At 42.1% G+C, this 19,138-nt stretch overlaps 1 protein-coding gene across 1 annotated transcript in view; it reads right to left on the bottom strand.

Moving 5' to 3' along the window:
- The window catches only part of slc4a7 (solute carrier family 4 member 7), a 66,234-nt gene that overhangs the window by 21,557 nt on the left and 25,539 nt on the right, over positions 1-19,138 (bottom strand). Inside the window, exons 7-13 of the mRNA XM_083678250.1 lie at positions 16,265-16,380; positions 13,884-14,041; positions 10,940-11,027; positions 8,005-8,151; positions 7,113-7,213; positions 5,224-5,398; positions 3,650-3,783 (exon numbers count right to left, since the gene is read on the bottom strand). Of these exons, the coding sequence (XP_083534376.1) occupies positions 3,650-3,783; positions 5,224-5,398; positions 7,113-7,213; positions 8,005-8,151; positions 10,940-11,027; positions 13,884-14,041; positions 16,265-16,380 (919 nt within the window). The remainder of the gene's footprint in view (positions 1-3,649; positions 3,784-5,223; positions 5,399-7,112; positions 7,214-8,004; positions 8,152-10,939; positions 11,028-13,883; positions 14,042-16,264; positions 16,381-19,138) is intronic.

The raw sequence follows: 19,138 nt of genomic DNA, 5'->3' as shown, positions 1-19,138 counted from the left end.
TAGTGGTTTGCGCCTTGCAGTGAAGCCTCTGTAGTTTGGCTGCTGATGTATTCTACGGATGGTAGTCTCTGACACATTCACACCTACCTCCTGGAGACTGTTCCTGATCTGTGGGACAGTTGTTTTGGGGGTTTTCTTAAGACTTAAACCTAAGGTTTTGGCTATGTTTCTGATTGATCTGTCAGATCTTTCAGCCTAATAATGATAATAACAATTTTCATTGACACCTCTTTGGTCCTAATGTTGACAGACATCAATAGAAGACTCCAAAGGCAAATGCAAAGCCTAGAATCAAAACTAGACGTTGACATCTCTCTTATGCCTACTCTAAATTATGTGATGTTACAAACCAGAAACCCGTCAAGCCAATTGTCCCATTACTTTTGGTGCCATGAAATAGGGGGACTATGTATGAAGTGCAAAATGGTCAAACCAATATGTATACAAATACCATTGAATAAAAGCTGAGAATCTCTATTTTAACTTCATAGTACTTTTGGAGTATAGAGCAAAAAGAAGATAAAATGCTTCACTGTCCCATTACTTACACACTATGTTTTTGAACTTTTTGGATTCCCACTCCCCTCTCACTGTCCCCTATTACAGTGGGACAGTGAGACAGTGGGAAAGTCAAGAGGGATACAGGCGAAAGGACAGACAGGTCAGACAGAACCTTGGGACCTAGGGAGATGAGCTCCTGTGCATAGTTGTTGAGTGGTTACCCCTACACAGCTTTATTTCAGTAGAAATTTCACTTATTTGTCAATGGATAGCCTGGTTTGATCTTTGCTCATTGAGGTCTAAGGCTGGAATTCAAATCCGCACAAAAAGTTCATTACTTATCTCAATGGTATACAACATTAAAAACAGTCATTTTTACTTTTACTTAGCTGTGGTTACCTTTCTTCTCTTTACCAGTTGAGGGCGATATGGTACCACAATTACCAGGGTCATTGAGAAGAAGGGCACAACATAATCTGGCACTCAGAGAAAATACATTGTGTAGTTTATTGCATTGAACAGGCATGCACACGGACAATCTGTAATGTCCGGTGTTTACAGCAGTGTATGAGGTTACCTGATCTTCCTTGCTGCTCCACAGTCTGAGAGGAGATGTGTAAACACCAGACGCTGCTGCTGTCACCTCAAACCTTACAATGATTTTACCTCTGAACTAATTGTTTTGGGGAAGTCGTTTGGCATAAATGTCTTGGTTACATTTAGGATATGCAACACAACGCTTTTCCTCCTCTCAGACTGCGGAGCAGCAAGAAAGATCAGGTAACCTCTTACACTGCTATCCCCCAACAATTTCGCGATTTCGCAAGGGTTGCTGTGTTAATAAACTGTCTACCTAGTTACTTTCACTATGCACAATGCCATATTTTATAATGTTGGGCCAGCCAATATGCAACTGCGAATTGGGCAGCTTTAACATGACATTTCTCCTATATCTGCAACATTCAAGATGCCCTCCTGAATAACATTGATCTAGCAAACAGTGGTGGAAGATTTTTTTACTAAAACAGAACTTGAGAATAAATATTTGGTATTGTCCCATTTTTTAACACACTTGGGTGTCTAGGCCCTCTAATTAGCCTACTTATTGCACATCACTTATTGCACATCACACCATCAACAAAGGTCACCAAAACAATGATGTTCATAAGAGTTCCCCTTAAGATGACATGACTTGATGGAATTTTCCAAAGGCAACTCCATAGGACATTTATGCAGAGGTTGAGGGCAGTATCCAGCGCACTCTGGAAAAGGTTTCACACCTTTGTATAAGAACAAACATTAGCATAATCAGCCAAGTCAGCATCAAAGTACCACTACAGAAGCTGAGCATTACCCACAGTATGAGCCCCATTTTGAGCCCCAAGTGTCATTCAGTAACCCAAGTTAACCAAGTCTGAGTGATTTAGTGAGTGTATGAGTGTAAGACTTCCTTCACTTCTCCGTTTAGCCCCGTTCATTGTGTTTTTTCGCTGTAAAAATCCAAGGATGGTTATAAGACCAAATATGGCAACCGTACATCCTGACGATCCAATCAAAATCATAGGCTAGCTAATTCACTGACTGGAAAATTCTGGAGAGAGAGAGAGCTTGCTATTTTTGTAATATGACATTGTTGTATTTTATTGTTCTTCTTAGTTTACCCTTCACTTTCTTAGCTAATGCAGCTAATTTTGCATACTCAACAATCTGACTCACAGAGAAATGCTTTTTATGTTGCTATCCAACTGCAACTTCTCAGATTCGTGATGAAGTCTGTGTGTCATGTGCTCTATGTTTTTAGATGAGCAAAAGGGGCATGAAGAGTCAAAACTGAGCCCGAAGTTAAATGCTAAAGTTAAAAATGACATGTGGCTGTCATGAGGTAGCCTAACCATATGCCAATTCTGCTTCAATTAGCATCAGATAAAGCAAGGACATCAACAAACAGGTTAACTGATCCAGTGATTATGCAATTATTTTGACTATAACTGACTGTGTACAAATTCTCAAACCATACATAACATAATGTGCAAGCCGTCATTGTTCCAGTGTCCTGCTACTCTCGAAACCTTAATGGTCTACTTTCCCTAAAACAAGATGTCCACCACTTGACAGTCCTGCCAATCAAGTCCCTCTAGAATAGATCATTTGTTTGTGAAAGGAGATGGGTAAATGAGGATCTCTCAAAAGAGAGTAGTTCTTTTTTGTCCACTGTAAAGCTAAAACTCATCTTTCTGCTGTCACACCGTCCATTGGGCAAGTCAAATACACACTCAGAGCAACCTGGCTGGAGGAATTTTTGTTTTTACACCCGCCACCCACAAATGCAGGTAGATTTTGCATTGGCGGGTGAATCTGTAAATCTTAACAGCCACTTTGGCGGGTAATCAACAAAGGTTTGCGAATACTGGGGTCGCTGTTGATTCAACATTTGTGACAACACTCCTGCCTCCTACAGTTGACTACAACTGCTGCACATCTCACGCTTCTCCTGATTATCAAACAAATCTTTGAGTCTATGAGCTTTCTTAGTTACCACAACATCTCTAGTTACAACCTAAAATAAAGCCACATTCAACTACACGTGACAGCACGAGATAGCAACTTAGCAATTTTCTTAACCATCAGACACCTTGGCTGGCAGATCAAAAAGTTCATTTTATGCCCTGGTAGGGGATGCAAATGTTGGTTATTTTGCAAGCCACATTAACTGGTTAATAACCAATTAAAAAGTTCCAAAATTTAAAAGACGTGACCCACAGAAAATACAATACAAGGCGGGTAGAGAGGATGATGTACAAAGTCAAAAAGAGGTGGGAAAGGAGTAAACTGTAGCACACTGTTGCTAAAGACCTTGAAATTAGAATTTCACCTACTTACAAGTCACCTTTTTTTTTTTTTTTATCAAACCTACATTTTCTCTAACCACAAAAATACAAAATCAGTGAATGCAATTCCACGAAATCAAATAAATTAACCGATAGGCATAACCAGATTCTATTCTGCAGCTAACTGGTTAACGATGAATCATTAACATTTTGTGTCTTGACAAAAGGTCAGAACAGCATTAGTTGAAGCCATAAACTATCTAGTTGCTGAGAAGAATGACAATGATTGGGACGTAGCCCCAGTAGAAGACTTGGCTCACCTGCAAAACTTGAAGAGGATCTTCTCAAAGACCAGGACTGGACCAGTGCTACCCAGGATGGTGAGAGGCTGGCCCGCAAACATAGAAAAGGCCACGCCGGTCAGAGATGCCCCAAACAGAGACTCAATTGCACTCTGTGTGGGGGGAGTGGGGGGGGAAAAAGAGAAAGAGAGAGAGAGAGAGAGAGAGAATGAATGATATCCCTGATTATCATCCAGGCAATTAATCTGAATGGCTCTTGTTTGAGCTTCCTTGGTCATAGTAATCCATAACATATAAAATCCATAATATAGAAAATGCATAACTAAGGTGCCCATTCATATTACTCCTAAATTCAGTCTCTAAATTCAGTTTGTCAGTCCTCATTTTAGCATTTAATAAGTTCACACATAATACTGTAAAGTTATGAACGAGAGTGACAACAGTACTATAGACTAGCGTCTACCGTAGTTAACTCCAGTTACTATGCAAATGAGCAAGGCCATGCATGTGCACACCGCAATGGGAGTTGACTACCAGTAGTAGGTATCGAGGTAGAAGGTCCCTTTTGAGCATCATTACAGTAGGCCCGTGTTTAAAAGGTTCATACTGCCATCGCAACGATGGGTCACCTCAATGCCGCTGTTGCGGCCGGCAGACACAAGTTGTGAAGATGTGTAAAGTGCTGCCGAATACCACCATAAAGGTGGTGACAAGACCAGTAATTTATACCTTTCTGTCGGAATAAATTGCTGAACTTTGTCAATATAACCTGCTGAAATCAATAGAGAAACATTAGATTGCTATGGGTTAATTTATATGCAATTTTCTATTCTCTGCCTGCCCAGCCGATTTTGTATAGTAGGGGAAACCCATATATTCTATGTCTGACTTCATTTTATAAAGTGTCCGACCAGACCTTTTCTAAATTACAACTACTCCTCACGTAATTCATCCAGGTTGCCATTATTGTTTATTCAGAATGAAAAAAATACATGAATTACAATAATACAAATTAAATTAAAATATACAATAAATATCAGCTCACAAATTGGGAAAATGAAGACACAGACATGGGCTACTGTTTCACAACAAGCCTATCTATTATAATTGCTCAACAAGGGGCCCCTGGTGGTTGTTTTACAGAGGTGAAATACCTCAAATAAAACATGTTGAAAGGGCCGGTTGACTCGCTACTGCTGTCGCGGTACCCCCACAATACTGTCGTTCAACCATGAACCTTTTAAACACTGACCCACTGTGTTATATGAAATGTGCACAATAGAGATAGAAATGCATCCAGCTATACAGCTCAATAACAATATAAAGGTAATATCATATATTACTGGAGTGTTCCAATTAGCCAATCTCAACCCTACAGCTGCAACACATGCCAACAGCATTTATCTTGTGTGTTTGGGACGATAGAGAGAGGGTAATGTGAACATTTCAGAATGCCTGTATCCTAAATAATAGAATATTATTCACAATCGATCGATCAATCTCGATACCAATAAATACGTGACAAAACTGATCAGTGGCTGCGTCACAATATCAATGAAGGACGACCACTGACCCCCAACATCGGCACTCACTATGTTTCCCTTGGTGGCCTCTCCCAGCAGCCCTCCGAAGGTAATGACGGGGGACATGCAGGCGCAGTAGAGGAAGAGGACGGAGGCCAGGCACTGCAGGCTGAGAGCATCCCGGATGTCACTGAAGAGAAACGGAGTCTTCCTCCTCACGTCCATCACCAAGCCCCCGAAGATCCTGACAAAGGAGAAGAAAAGAGAGAGATTAGAGATAAAGATGTGGGGGGGGGGGATAACGGGAGAAAGTGAAAGGTTCAAATCAATGAAGAGAGAGGGAACGTAAGACAGTGGAAGAGAGTAAAAGAGTGAGAAAAAAATTGCATTTCTAGAGTCCAGTTGATCTACTGTAACTATAGAATGACATCATCCAGCTAGTATCAGGGTCACACAGCTTCTCTGATACTGGCGGCCAACTTCAATGAAAAATTAGGATGTCTTCTACTACAATTTCTGAAAGAAATACACACTTTTCTTGTACGAAACACACTCTCGAAATGTATTTTACCCCATCTTGCTAGCAAGCTACTCTGTTACTAGCATAGAAATGCCTACAAAGTTCGTGGTAGCATAACAGCTAATCGTTGCTAGCTACCTTGCCACCTAAAGCACTGCATCAGGTTCCCGAGCAACAACAGTCATGTCTTTTTCCACTCCACTTTGATGGCCACTGCACAGAAGCGGTGCGTCTCGCTTTATTGTAGGCAAAAGCATGTTTGATGGACACAGCACCTAATGCAGTAGGCCGAAAGCCTAACAAATTTGGGAATAATATTTTGAGAAATCAACGCAAAGCTGTACGAAGCAACTGATAAATTGATCAAATAAGCACTACAGGTTCTGGTGACTTTTCAGTCTGGCTACGAATGCAGCTGTATGAGTGTAGCCTAACAAAGTGCAGCATAATTTAATGCTGACACTACATCAATATGGAAACTAGAGTTGTGCAAAACTAGGTTTCTAGCCAGTTGCCTCTGTAACCAAATAATTTGGCTGAGGAAATATTTTGTCTTAGCGAACGAATTTGGGAATAATATTTTGAGAAATCAACGCAAAGCTGTAAGAAGCAAGACTGATGGAAATAATGGCTGTGCAATATTTTGTCTTAGCCTATTGGTGAAATTTCTGTTTGAAGTAAAGGTGTCTTATATCAATACAGACTTAGTACGATAGTAGCCTAATGTCTCCCAAATATTTTTTCTCTTTGGTCACAGATGAAGAGGAAAGCCCTCCCTGTGCTCAAGCATTGTGTCACAGTAAAAAGTTTATGAATAAACGTCTTGCTTCATTCACAGGCTTCCCCATCACTCTCCTTTTATGGAGGGGCGCTACATCATTTATAGGTGACAACTTGTTTACTGTACACTTGTTTTTATTTGCCTAGGTTTAGTTAGAAGAGCAGTGTTTTTGACATGATGGGAGCAGCCTGTGTTTCTGAAGAAGGGAGCAGGACATCATAATTTTACCAACAATATACTGAAATGTGAGAAGACTCAAAAGTGGACACCATTTTTAAATGTTCCATTTTAGTTTGTTTTAAGCTAGCTTTCTCTCCTCGACACTAGTTTAGCTCAGTATTGATTTCAACTGCAACTTTCCCTTTTCATTTTGTACATGAAAAGGATAAGTCAAACAATCGATTCCCTCTCAGCTTCTCCAGACTCATCTATGCTGTGATGTGAGTATACTCCGTAATACTCCATGGTAATCATCAATGTTGTAAACATTTTATTACAGAGAGTTATATCTCCAAAGTTTAGTTGATGCCCATGGGAGACCTGGTTCCTTTTGATATTCTAAATTATTAGTGTCAGGTACATAATCATGCAGTATGCAAGTAATTAGCATGTAGTTTCCAATTTCGAACACAGCCAGTGTGTGTGTGTACGACTCACCTCCCGGTCCTCTGTAGCTCTGGGCCTGCTTGGTGTTCCATCTCTTTGGTATCAGAGGTGTGAGCCGAGCCGTTGGGCACTGAGGCTATTTTTCTCTTCTCCTGTGGACGGAGAATACACCCACAACAGGCCAGACCAGGTTACTGCACAGCTCCCAACATTGCCTTAAAACAGAGCCGTCATCACCCTTACACGTTCAATTGCAGTCAGCAAGCATTATAAGTTATAAGTTACACTGTAAAATAGTCTTAACAAAATCACATTTGGCATCTTTGGAATTCATTCATCAATCACTTTTACTTTTGCCTGGCAACCCATCCTGAATTTTATTCATATAATTCAATTCAGTCTGGATCTGCCATCTTGGAGGCCGATTGTGACTACGTCACACTTGAGAGGCATTATGCCAAATAAATTCATCAACGATTGGATTGTCCCTAAACAGTGAAAGCCTTTGATGTAATCCGAAGCGAAGATCTGAAGATACACACTTGGGTTAAACCAACCCATCAGTTTCTGAATGGACGCGGATTGTCAAGAAATTCCCATTCGGGGAGGTCTCAAGGATGAAAGCGAATCTAGACTTGAATCCACAGAGAATAAAAAAAGTGGGAGGGGTCAAGGATAGGTAGCCAGGCAACTATTACTTACCAGTAGGCACCAAATAGTACCTGATTGTGTTCAATTCTTTCAAGCAAGAAAGTAACCCTAATGTGCCAATTGTAACTATACAATTTATTAGTACATACCAGTCTTAACTGACCTGTAAAATAACCCATTAACCCATAATCATTATCCTCATCATCCCCAGTGTGATCTTTCTCCTTCTCTTTGGCCTATTTCATTGGAGCTGAGTTAGTGTGAGGGAAGAGTGCAGCCTGGGAACCCTCACCTGAGACGGGACGCTCTTGGGGGGCTCGATTCGTATCGTGGGGTCCCATTCTCCCGGGGGAAGCACCGTTACCTGGTCCAGGAACTCGTCAATCCCCGAGAGGAGGTCGACCCTGTCTTTGGCCTTGTAAGCTACGTCGTGGAAAATCTGGCAAGGGACAAGGTCAGACAGTGGAGTGCTTAAAGGGGAAGTTTACCCAAATCCATTTTCATGTGTATTTCTAGTCAATCCATGATGCATAATGTCTCAAACTATCTCCATTTCATGTGTAGCTGTATCATAGCTATGGAAACGGTCTGTGTTTACTTCCTTAAAAAAGTATCATAGCGCGTTAAAATACGTCAGACGAGAGTTTTTGTGCTCCTACCCTGCTCTACTGCCCAGAGAGCAGCATATTAGCTCTTGTGCTGTTCAACAGAAGGACCTCACGTGAGAATCTTGGGAGTTGTAGGAATTGAATCAAATGGCCAATTTGGAGCATCAGGACTAATGAGGGCATCAAAGCGAGACATCTTGACTCAGAGGTCATTTAAAAATGCAATATTTTATGATAGTGTCTACTATTGAATAATGAAAATAATAAATCCCATTACAGGATACAATTCCATTCCGATCGCCAGTCTCGTAGATATCGTTAACACAAACGCATCATTATGAGACTAAAAACACATCATCATGACACTATTCCATAAAGTAAATCTAGGCTAGGTATGTACAAAGTAATGACCATTTGGGACCAGATCAGTAGTGGACTAAAACATTTATTTACAGTAAAATGCTACCTACACAACATGATGAACAATAAGCAGACCTATTGTACAAAGTATACATTGAAATCATAAATTCCTATGAGGTTAAAGTAGAGATTCTCAGCTTTAATCCGATGTTTAACCGGATGTTAATCCGAAAATGTTGTTTTTTCAGATTGGTTTCACCAATTACAACCCTTTTTATACATAGTCCTATTCCAGGGCACCAGAAGTATCGGAAAATAATATTGGCTTGACGGGTGTTCCTGGTTAGTCAGGTGTGTTCTGTCACGTAATGTGTGCGGGTATACAGTAAAAGAGCTGTCAATGTCGAGTATTGATTCTAGGGTTTGCAATTTCCTTTGAGGTCTGCTATGAGGACAAAAGAGGAAATGAAAATCAATGAAGCCATTATGAAGCTGCAATATCAGAAACATCTGTCCAAAACACCAAAAAGAGGTAGCTTCTTCCCTGCTGCTGTCACCCTACTGAACTCCAATTCTGCACCTAGGTGACAACCTACCAACCCCTGCACCCCCCCCCGGACAATTGCACTACTCTTACAGTATTCCTATAAACTGTACATACTGTATCCTCACTTGTACACACTGCTCTTACTCCATACCACTGCTCTTTTGTACATATCTGTCTATACTGTTCATAATGCACATATCCTTATATTTTTCTTTTAATACTACTGTTAATACACTGCACATATCTGTACATACCTGTTTATACTGTTCATACGGCATTCCATATTTATTCTGCTATTGCCTATACAGCTCATATGCTGCTTACACTGTTCATACTGCATCCTATTTATTCTGCTTATAATGCTACTACTAATTCAGATACTGCTTACACTGCATTACTTATACTATACTGCACTACTATACTGCTCATATACTGCACTACCTGTATATACTGTTCACACTGCACTTTTCTGCACTTCTGGTTAGACGCTAACTGCATTTCGTTGTCTCTGTACTTGTACTCTGCACAATGACAATAAAGTTGAATCTAATCTAATCAACAAAAAAAAAAACAGTTTATAACATCATTAAAAAAGAAAGAAAGCACTGGTGAGCTCAGCAAACAGGCTGGGAAGCCAATGAAGACTTCTACAGTGGATGACCGAAGAATGCTCACCATAATTAAGAAAAAAAAAAAAAAAAAAAAACTGTCCCACAGATCAGGAACACTCTCCAGGAGGTAGGCGTGAATAGGTCACCAGCCAAACTACAGAGGCTATACTGCAAGGTGCAAACCATTAGTTATACCTCAAAAAGGATAGTCAGGTTACAGTTTGCACACCCTAAGTTCCTGAAAAGCCTGCAGAGGTCTGGAAAATGGTCTTGTGGACTGATAAGACGAATATTACCATGTACCAGAGTGATCGCAAGAGGAAAGTTTGGAGAAAAAAAGGATCTGCCCAAGTTTGATAGCATACCACCTTACCTGTGAAACATGGTGGATAGGGTGTTAGGTTTGCGTATTTACAGCTGGCACTAGAACTGGCTAACTTGTCTGAATTTATGATGTTACTGCTGACAGCAGCCGCAAAATGTATTCTGAGTGTACAGAAACATTGTCTGTTGGAGTACAAGCAAATGTCTCCAAATTCATTGGATGGCACTGGATGCAGTAAAACAATGACCCCAAACATACTTCTAAAGCAACTAGGGATTTTTCAGGGCCAAAAAGTGGAAAGTTATTGACTAGCCAAGTCAATCTTCAGATTTAAATCCAATTGAACATTCATTTCATTTCCTGATAATAAGATTTTATGCAAGAAGACCTCAAAACAAACAACTGAAGATGGCTGCAGTACAGGCCTGGCAGAGCAGCACCAGAGCAGACTTCAGGCAGTTATTGCATGCAAAGGATTGTTGACCAAATACTAAATATTTTTTTCCAATACTTCTGCAGCCCTGAAATAGGGCGGGGGTGAGTCTGTTTAAAAAATGTTGTATTTACTAAAAGACCATTGAATTAAAGCTGAGAATCTCTACCTCATAGTAACGGTTTTATTTTAGCTCCATCCTCCAACAGTATGGATTTGAAATCAGACAAAATGCTTCCTCTTTCCAATACTTATGGAGGGCATCGTATGCGACTGAATATAAACTTTGAGTGATTGGCCAAGGGTCTAATTGTACCAACCCAAAGCTGTACTTACAGCTTACCTCGTCAGTCATCAGAGTGGCGATGGATCGACCAATCTCATGGTACTGTGGCCCCTTCCCATATGGTCCCAACAGTAGGAAGAGAAACCTGTCCAGTGACAGAGCAGCTTTAATTAAGGTACAGCAGATACATACACCAACACACACATACTGTACATATACAGTAGGTAGAAGTTTAGAAAATCGGCACAGTTGTGACCATGTCGGGAGTCCCGTGATGGCACCCGTGAGGTTTTTTTTCCCCAGGTCATTCACTTTGCAAAACAACCACCAGGAGGCATCGTTGGGCATGATGGATATGTTTACATTGGAAGAGCACTGTACTGTAGCTTGCTGTATGAGTTGTTTCAAACGCGATGCATTTTGTACAGTATCATAGCCTCGGTAGGCAAAAAAGGTTGGTTTAGCTTTATACAGTAGCTGAACTCTAAGGTGGTGATAAGAGCTGAGAAGGATGTTTGAAAAGACAATGGTTGTTGTACCATATGCGTATGCACTGTGTGCTGCGTTTTGAGCCATCGGCAAGAAAAGTTTGGTCTAGCTTGTATAGCTTAGCTTTATCTTCCACGAATTTATTCAGCCCAAGACAACGGCAGTCGCCACTTGTATCAATAAAGAAATCACTGACAGGGTTGTGTGGTGATCTTTTTTTTTTTTTAATTACGGTCTTATTCACATGTTTTCAAGAGAGATGTTCCTGAGCCAGCCAGGAGTTGAACGTTTATAGTGATATACTGTATGGTTGATGGGGGAGGGTAATCTTTTTCTTGGTCGTTTCCGATTAACAAACAAAGGCGTGACAATTTATCCAGCACGCTCTCTCTCTCAGTTCAATAATGCATTTATTTTGAAAAGCACTTTTGGATCATTTGAAGGGGTCAAACGATTCAAAAGTGCTTTTCAAAATAAATGCATTATTGAACTGAGCACTGAAACCCAAAATTCTTACTCCAGTCCCGCATGAAAATTTGTTCCATTATTAAAGCCGACTCATGCTTCTTCAGACTGCACTAAACATTTCCCCTGCTTCTCTGCACTGTGAGAGAACTCTTGATGACGGTATGAAAGTAGATAGGAGTTGGTCCCATTGCTTGTCCGTCGTTAAAATAACCTGATATTTAAACAATTTCCACTCTTCATATCTGCAATTAATAAACTAATAATCTCTGATAAGGCGAACCATTGTCTTTGTCATAGCCTCGGTAGGCTAAAAAGGTCGGTCTAGCTTGTATGCAGTAGTTTGACTTTATCTCCAATGTTGCCTGTATTGGATATCCGACAAATAGGGTTAGGGTTAGGGTTAGGGTTAGGGCTACAGCCTAACGAGGAGGGTGAAGGGGGGGTTGCATATCATATGTTAAACAAGCAATTCTGGTGACTTTTGACAGGAGAATGGGTGAATGGAATATTCATATTATGTAGGATGGTTTTTGACGGCTGGTGCTGTTAATAATTGTTTTTTCTTTGTGTGAGCATGGTGTTATTTCTATTACAGCCAGGGATGGAGTCACCCATACTGCATGACTCGTATTATTCCTTCTCGCGAAATAGACTTCCTACAGTACGTCCCTTCCTCCAAATTATTTGAGCAGAGTGAGAGTGAATAAGTGTTAATGTTAGTGTTAAAGTGTTACGCTCTTTGCTTTGTGAGCAGGCTGTGGGGTGGCGGAATCAGGACAAATAGTCAAAATGTGAGGTGGTGCGTGGTGACATACTACCTGCTACTGTAGATTGCAGTACATGATTGGATGAGTTGGGACTGACATACTGACAAATATATGCAACCCTTATCAGTACTGTTTATAGGCCTTATGTCATAAACCTGAGATCCGATCATTTCATGCTTTTCACTCACACTAACCACTATGTTATTCTCCTGTCAAAAGAGACAGAATTGCTTGTTTAACATGTGATGTGCAACACAGCCCCCCTTTCACCCCCCTCACAACATTTTAGGCAGAACCCCCCCTCACTGTAGTCCCCTCACATCATTTCCTGTCCTTGATACTGTATGTTAGCGTGGGGGGACATGCAGCGTTCGGCCTGTAGAGGGAGCTACAGGACCGTGGCCAGGGTTACGGAAGCGAGGCTTCGTTGCGCACCTGTTGCGATTGAAGCCTCGTTAACGAAATGGTTTAAGATGCGTGTGCCTCTGCTTTTGGGGAGGCTGAAAAGTCGACGAGGACCTGAGTACGAAGGATACAAAGGAACAGTCTGAATAAACGGGGTTTCCCTTAACCCAACCACTGAGTCCGCCTCTGTGTCCAAAGACCTCGTTACAGTTAGCTTCAAAACATGGTGTTACAGTAAAACTGCCCCGTTTGGCTCTGACAAAGGTATATGTTCTCATCATCCTCCGTTCGCAATGTAGCAATTACAATTCACAATTTATCACATTACGTGTGACCTCATTATTGATCAAAATAATTGACTAAAACACTTTCCAGACAATGAAAATAATCCGATGGTGGTTACTGTTTGTGCGCGCTATTAAATGCGCGCTGACAAATGTAAACAAACATGGATGTTTGCAAGTGCAAGACGCAAATCCCATCCTTCACAGCTCTTGTCACCACTTTTGGCTTTCGGCAGCAACAGGATTTAGACCTACACCGCTGAAATGTCGGCCTGTACCTATTAAACACCTACCTACTGTACACATACCAAACTGAAGTCTACTGCTACAACAAACACATACTGTACATATACACAGATCAAACTGAAGTCTACTGCTTCAACTCCTTCATGATATACATCTGCATGTCTGCCATAACTGCAGACACACACACACAAGCTGAGCTGTGCCGAGCTAAGCTGAGCTGTGCTGGCCTGGTTACTCATCCATCATAATAGCTGTAACAGTACTGGAAAGGACGATGTGAGCTAGCACAGCGCAGTCTAGTTCGGCCATGTGTAAAGCCCCTAAGCAAGTCTGTGTAGAAACCTGGTGGGCACAGGGACCTCGGTCAGGCCAGTGAGCAGCACAGCGGGGGCCAGCCTGATGAAGGCGATGATGGGCCTCTCCAGGAAGTCCACCTCCCCCACCAGCACGTTGGAGGCCTCGGCACCCGGGGGGATCTTTTTCATGAAGTTCATGTCCACCTGAAGGGTCAAAGGGCAGAGGGTAAAGGAGGAGGAATACCTCAACACCGTTTGATTGTCAAGGTTTTGTTTGTCTGTTTGTTCGTTTGTTGATTAGGATCTCTTTAGGAGAAGAGTCCTTCTAAGACTAAATAAATGAATAACATACATAGTCTAATGAATCAAGACACATTTGAACGACACTATGATCAACAGATAAAACAACGGATAACTACAACAACATAACTAACAGTTTATATCGCATTTTCATGCTTTTGTAACATAACAAGTACAGTAGCAGTCCCACAGACTAACCGAACCAAACAATGGGATGGCACAGTACACGTCACACGCCCACCGACAAACCCCTAAGTCCCATAAAGTCCCAAAAAATAGATCCACAAGGCTGTGCTGATGGAAACACAAAAGTCAGTGGCAAAGCACCAGTGTTTATTTGTTAGGTTAAGTGTGGTAGTCCCACTCACGCATTTTTTCTGTTATTTTATTGGATAGAGATAGTAGAGAAAGCAGGGTATGGGCTAGATTCAAACCCATGCCGACATGGGCATATATGTGCACTGTAGGCCATGGTGCTAGACCACAGAACCACCCCAGGTCACACCGGTGACAGTGACAGTGTAAATGGTCCCAGCTCTGACCTGGGACTGGATGACACGATATATACGCACATGTTTAGGTTTAATAGCAACTTTATGATCACCAAGGTTTTACATCAGGCTGCCAAACGCAAAAACACATGAATCACATGACAATTCTTAACTCAACAGGCCAGGAACTGCTCAAACTTCAAAAGAAAGCCAAACAAACGGTCAGCTAAGCACATTGTAAGCTCTGTTTTTCTACATAGTAGGTAGGTAAGAAGGCACATTCATGTCCAATGAGGTCGCAAGGTCAAACTGCAAGGTGTGGCCAAGTGGGCACAGGAATGTCCCATGAGACTGCAGTTATGAAGCCCGTGGTACATCTGTTTATGATGCACTACACTCATTCATTTATATTAATCCCTGAAAACCTGCTTATACTCATGAGCACCCAAAGTAGACACATCAGGAAAACAACTTTTATCATGCGTCTACTATTGATGCCTGAAAGTAGCCATGAGACAATCAAAACACATGTATACTGCAAAATGTATCTGCATCTGTTTTGCAAGTATGGTTGGAAAAGTATTGTACGTTTCAGAAACAATACTGTCTTGTCTCTACACAGAATACACTTAGGCAAAAGTTTTAGATGTATTTATTATTATCATTTTGTAAAGATCACATCCTATTTTCTTCTTTTATATATGTTATAGTGCCTTGAAAAGTATTTCCACAGCCTACTTTACACAATCGGGTAGTACCAAATTCACAACACTGACTACATCATTAGATTATGTCACAATAATCAAAGCATCTTTAACAGTTTTCAGTTGAAGTATGGCATAAGTTACACACAACAAACACGCCACTGGCAGGCAACACTCCACTGGCAGGCAACACTCCACTGGCAGGCAACACTCCACTGGCAGGCAACACTCCACTGGCTACTGACACAATACAACAAGAGACAACACTCCACTGGCTACTGACACAATACAACAAGAGACAACACTTCACTGATTGGCCAAAAGCCAGTGATTGACAAGAGAGAGGACTTACTGCAGGCCTCCGGGGGCCCCCTCCCAGTGAACCACAACTACAGTGGCAGTCCTGCTAGGGTACAGGATACAGCACAGCTCATTTCAGATCACACTCATCTGGGTTCAATCCCAGACACTTCCAGTGCAAGTTTTACATGACACATCAGGAAAACAGCAAAGCTATTGTGCTTTTTTTTGTAATCATTTAAGAAACTAATGTAAAAACATTTCAGTATGTTGAAAAAAATTAGTTGCACTTTCTTAAATGATTATTATTGCTGCCCTTCCTCAACTTCCACCCAGCTCATATCTTCTGATGACCCAGTGATATCCCTCAATAATCTCACACAGGGGTCTCCCAAAAGAGTGGAGCAGTGCCACCTTGTTCAATTCCGAGCACCTGAATCATGTGATGTATAGAATTGCTATTTTCACCTGAAAGATGCAACATCTTGTCCCTTAAGGGTGCAATGTGTAACTTCTTTGTCCCCTGTAGCCATAGGACTAACAATCACTGCTCAAACACATGTTTTGTTTATTTTACAGTAAGGCTGAGAGGTTGATTTTCTGGTTGCACAGCAGGAAGGAGGTAGCGTTACCTTGCTGAAGTCCACGGTGCTGTTTTCTCGACTGCCACCTCCACCGTTGATGCGAGACTCACTGGGTTTGCTGTTCTCCAGGTTCCCAGGGGCAGACTGTGGGGATGCCAAAAGACCTGCCCAAATGAAGGAAGGGGAGAAGGAAGAGGAGGATGGGGGTAAGAGGGGGTCAGGGAGAAGGGGAAGAAGATATCAGTGGTCAGTTGAGTGGTAAAAATAACTGAATGGTTTGTTTGCAACAGATCATATGAACGCCAGAGAGAGGAGAGAGAGAGAAAGTGTATACGGGAGTACGGGAGTATGACTGGGTTGAGACATGCAGAGTCAGCTCAGTGGGAGAGAAACGCAGCACCAATGATTCAGTGATATGTAACATAGCCATGAGTAGCGGGTCGACTTGAGAAGCAAGACTTTTCACTGGAGAAGGCTGGAGAGAGAATCACCTCTTCTTCTGGCTGTCATATTGCTGAATCGTCATTTAATCAGTTAGGCAACTCAATCGATTAACAACAAGAGAGAAGAAAAGATAGGTCTGTTGTAGGAAGGCAACATCATCTGCTACAACTATCCTTTCAACTCCCCCTGCCAATCCCACTCAGTCAACACACAGAGCCAACACAAACACTACAGGAGCTGGGATTGGGCTGATCCGTCTCAGAGGCAGATTAGTCCCGGAATGTGGTCCCTACGTCAGTACCTGGTTCTTATTGCACCTCATAGCCAAAATACACATGATCACATTGAAAAAGAACTTGAGATCCACACAAACTTGAGTTTTTACACAAATCTCCCATTGGCATCAATGCATGATTTAATTTCCTGTGTCATCATTATTTCTGGAAATGTGTGTGGGATATCAGGACATTAATCCTTATTTTACAGGGTATCAATCTTCTCAGACCTAGTGATTTATAACAGGCTTAAAAAGCGTAATTAGCATCACATTAATGTATTAATGTAAAAATCCATGAAAGTTACAGAGTCTAGCTTTAAGCATACGCTTCTGCTCCCTAGAGCAACTAAATATGTCAATAAGGAAATGCAGTGGCAGTTTTCTTTATCATTAAATTCATTTAACATACTGCACAAGGAAACAGGGTAGTGTAGTTACCTGTAACATATTGTATTTACTCAGCATTGGACAGCAACTACCATTCCAGTCAAGCTTTTAAGAGCAGTAGTGCGAAACTGAAGTTGTCAAGAGCTGCACTTAATTGAGCAATTTTAGTCAATTATTGGCTATACAGTTAAAATGTACCTTGTTTAAATTAAAGTGATTAAGGCAAGTATGAAAAGCAGCAGCCTATGTGCTTCTCATTGACCAGTTACAGAGTAACTAAGTTAAAAAAGGTAACTTTAAGTTGCCATACTTTGTGCTTCACAAGACAATAATACAGTACATTGAACTGAGAAGGTGTCAGCTAGACACTTCAAGGGAGACTGTGTGAGGTGTGAGGTACCACAGGTGGAGTGACTTCAAAGATGTTCCAGATTCACCCAAGCAAGATGTTTCACTTATTATCAATTCCATGAGCGCACAAGCAAGGCAATAGAATGTGATGGCAAGTGACAAAAAGGCTGGCCGATGTCTTACTTCACTTTAGTTGTCTCTGCCAGTAGCAACACTACTATTTCGTGGCATTCAAGTCTACCTTTGCATTTGACTCAGTTCCCTCCAACATCCCCAACCCAGTGAAGTTCAATAAGGTCTCTGTCTGGTGACAAAGCGCCTCGGCAGTCCATTGGCCTTTGATGAAGCACTTGCAATGATAACGCACAGATTCCTGACAAACATGCATAGGCTCTCCACAATATGCACATCTGCAACGACATACACTCACACTCTCACTCACAAAATGTTGAAAAGATGGGAGAGGAGGTGGGCATATTTAGTGAGGTTAGATGAGGTGAGGGAAGCGAGGAGAAGGAATAGTGGTTTCATGCTGGATATTTGCCTTCTGGGAGAGGGGGGAGCAGCAGAGCTGGGAGGGCAGGATCCGGCCACGCAGAGTCCTCCTCCTGGGGCGTGGCCGGGTGGGACTGCAGCTCTAGCTCCTCCTCCTCTTCTGGCGGGAACAACACCCCCCCCCCCCCCTGCCCTACACTCTCTAGCATCCAGCAGCGCCTCTGGGTCAGTCAGGGATGGGGTGGGAAGGGGGCGGGGAGAAGGGGAGCCGTGGCGTCTGTATAAAGGGGGGGGTGTTCTGGGGTGTGTTGAAGGGGGAAGTGGCAGGAGAGGTGGTAGGCGAAGGGGGGGGGGGGGGGGGCTGTGCAGTAGGTGGCTGAGGAGGAGGGACCCCCAGGACTCCCTGGAGGGGCGGCAGGGGGAAGGCTGCATTGGAGGAGACAGAGGAGGTGCGGTGCAGGAGAGAGAGGCGGGAGGTGGAGAGGCCCTCCCCTAAAAGAGGGCAGGAGTTTGGGTGGGGAAGACAGAACAGGACAGTAGGAGGGATGGAGGAAAAAGAAAGAAAGGAGGGCAGGGAAGAGTTAAAATAAATTAAGTTGAGAGGGGGAAATCATAATCATGAGAGCAGAGGAGCAATGCTCGTCATGGCAGGAGGTGCAGGCAGGTTAAGTGGCTTGTCAGAAGAGATTTGGTTTAAAGCGTATTAAGTTCTGAAAAAATGACAGGTCCATGTTCAACGAAACGTGACACAAAGCCAAATCGCAGAGCTGCATTGAACCAGGAGTCATTAGAAGATCAGGATAGCTGTTACATTACAAACAGGGGTGAACATGTTCCGTACAATAACAACAATGTTGAGCAACCTTTTCCAACATTGTGCAATGTTAGAAAAACTATGTCCCAGGTTATGTCACACTACAAAACTAGGAATTTGCCCAAGGGTCACTCACAAACAGACAAATCACAGG

Source organism: Argentina silus (genome assembly GCF_951799395.1).
Source record: "Argentina silus genome assembly, chromosome: 10".
NCBI classification, from domain to species: domain Eukaryota; kingdom Metazoa; phylum Chordata; class Actinopteri; order Argentiniformes; family Argentinidae; genus Argentina; species Argentina silus.
This window is presented reverse-complemented; position numbering and strand designations above follow the sequence as displayed.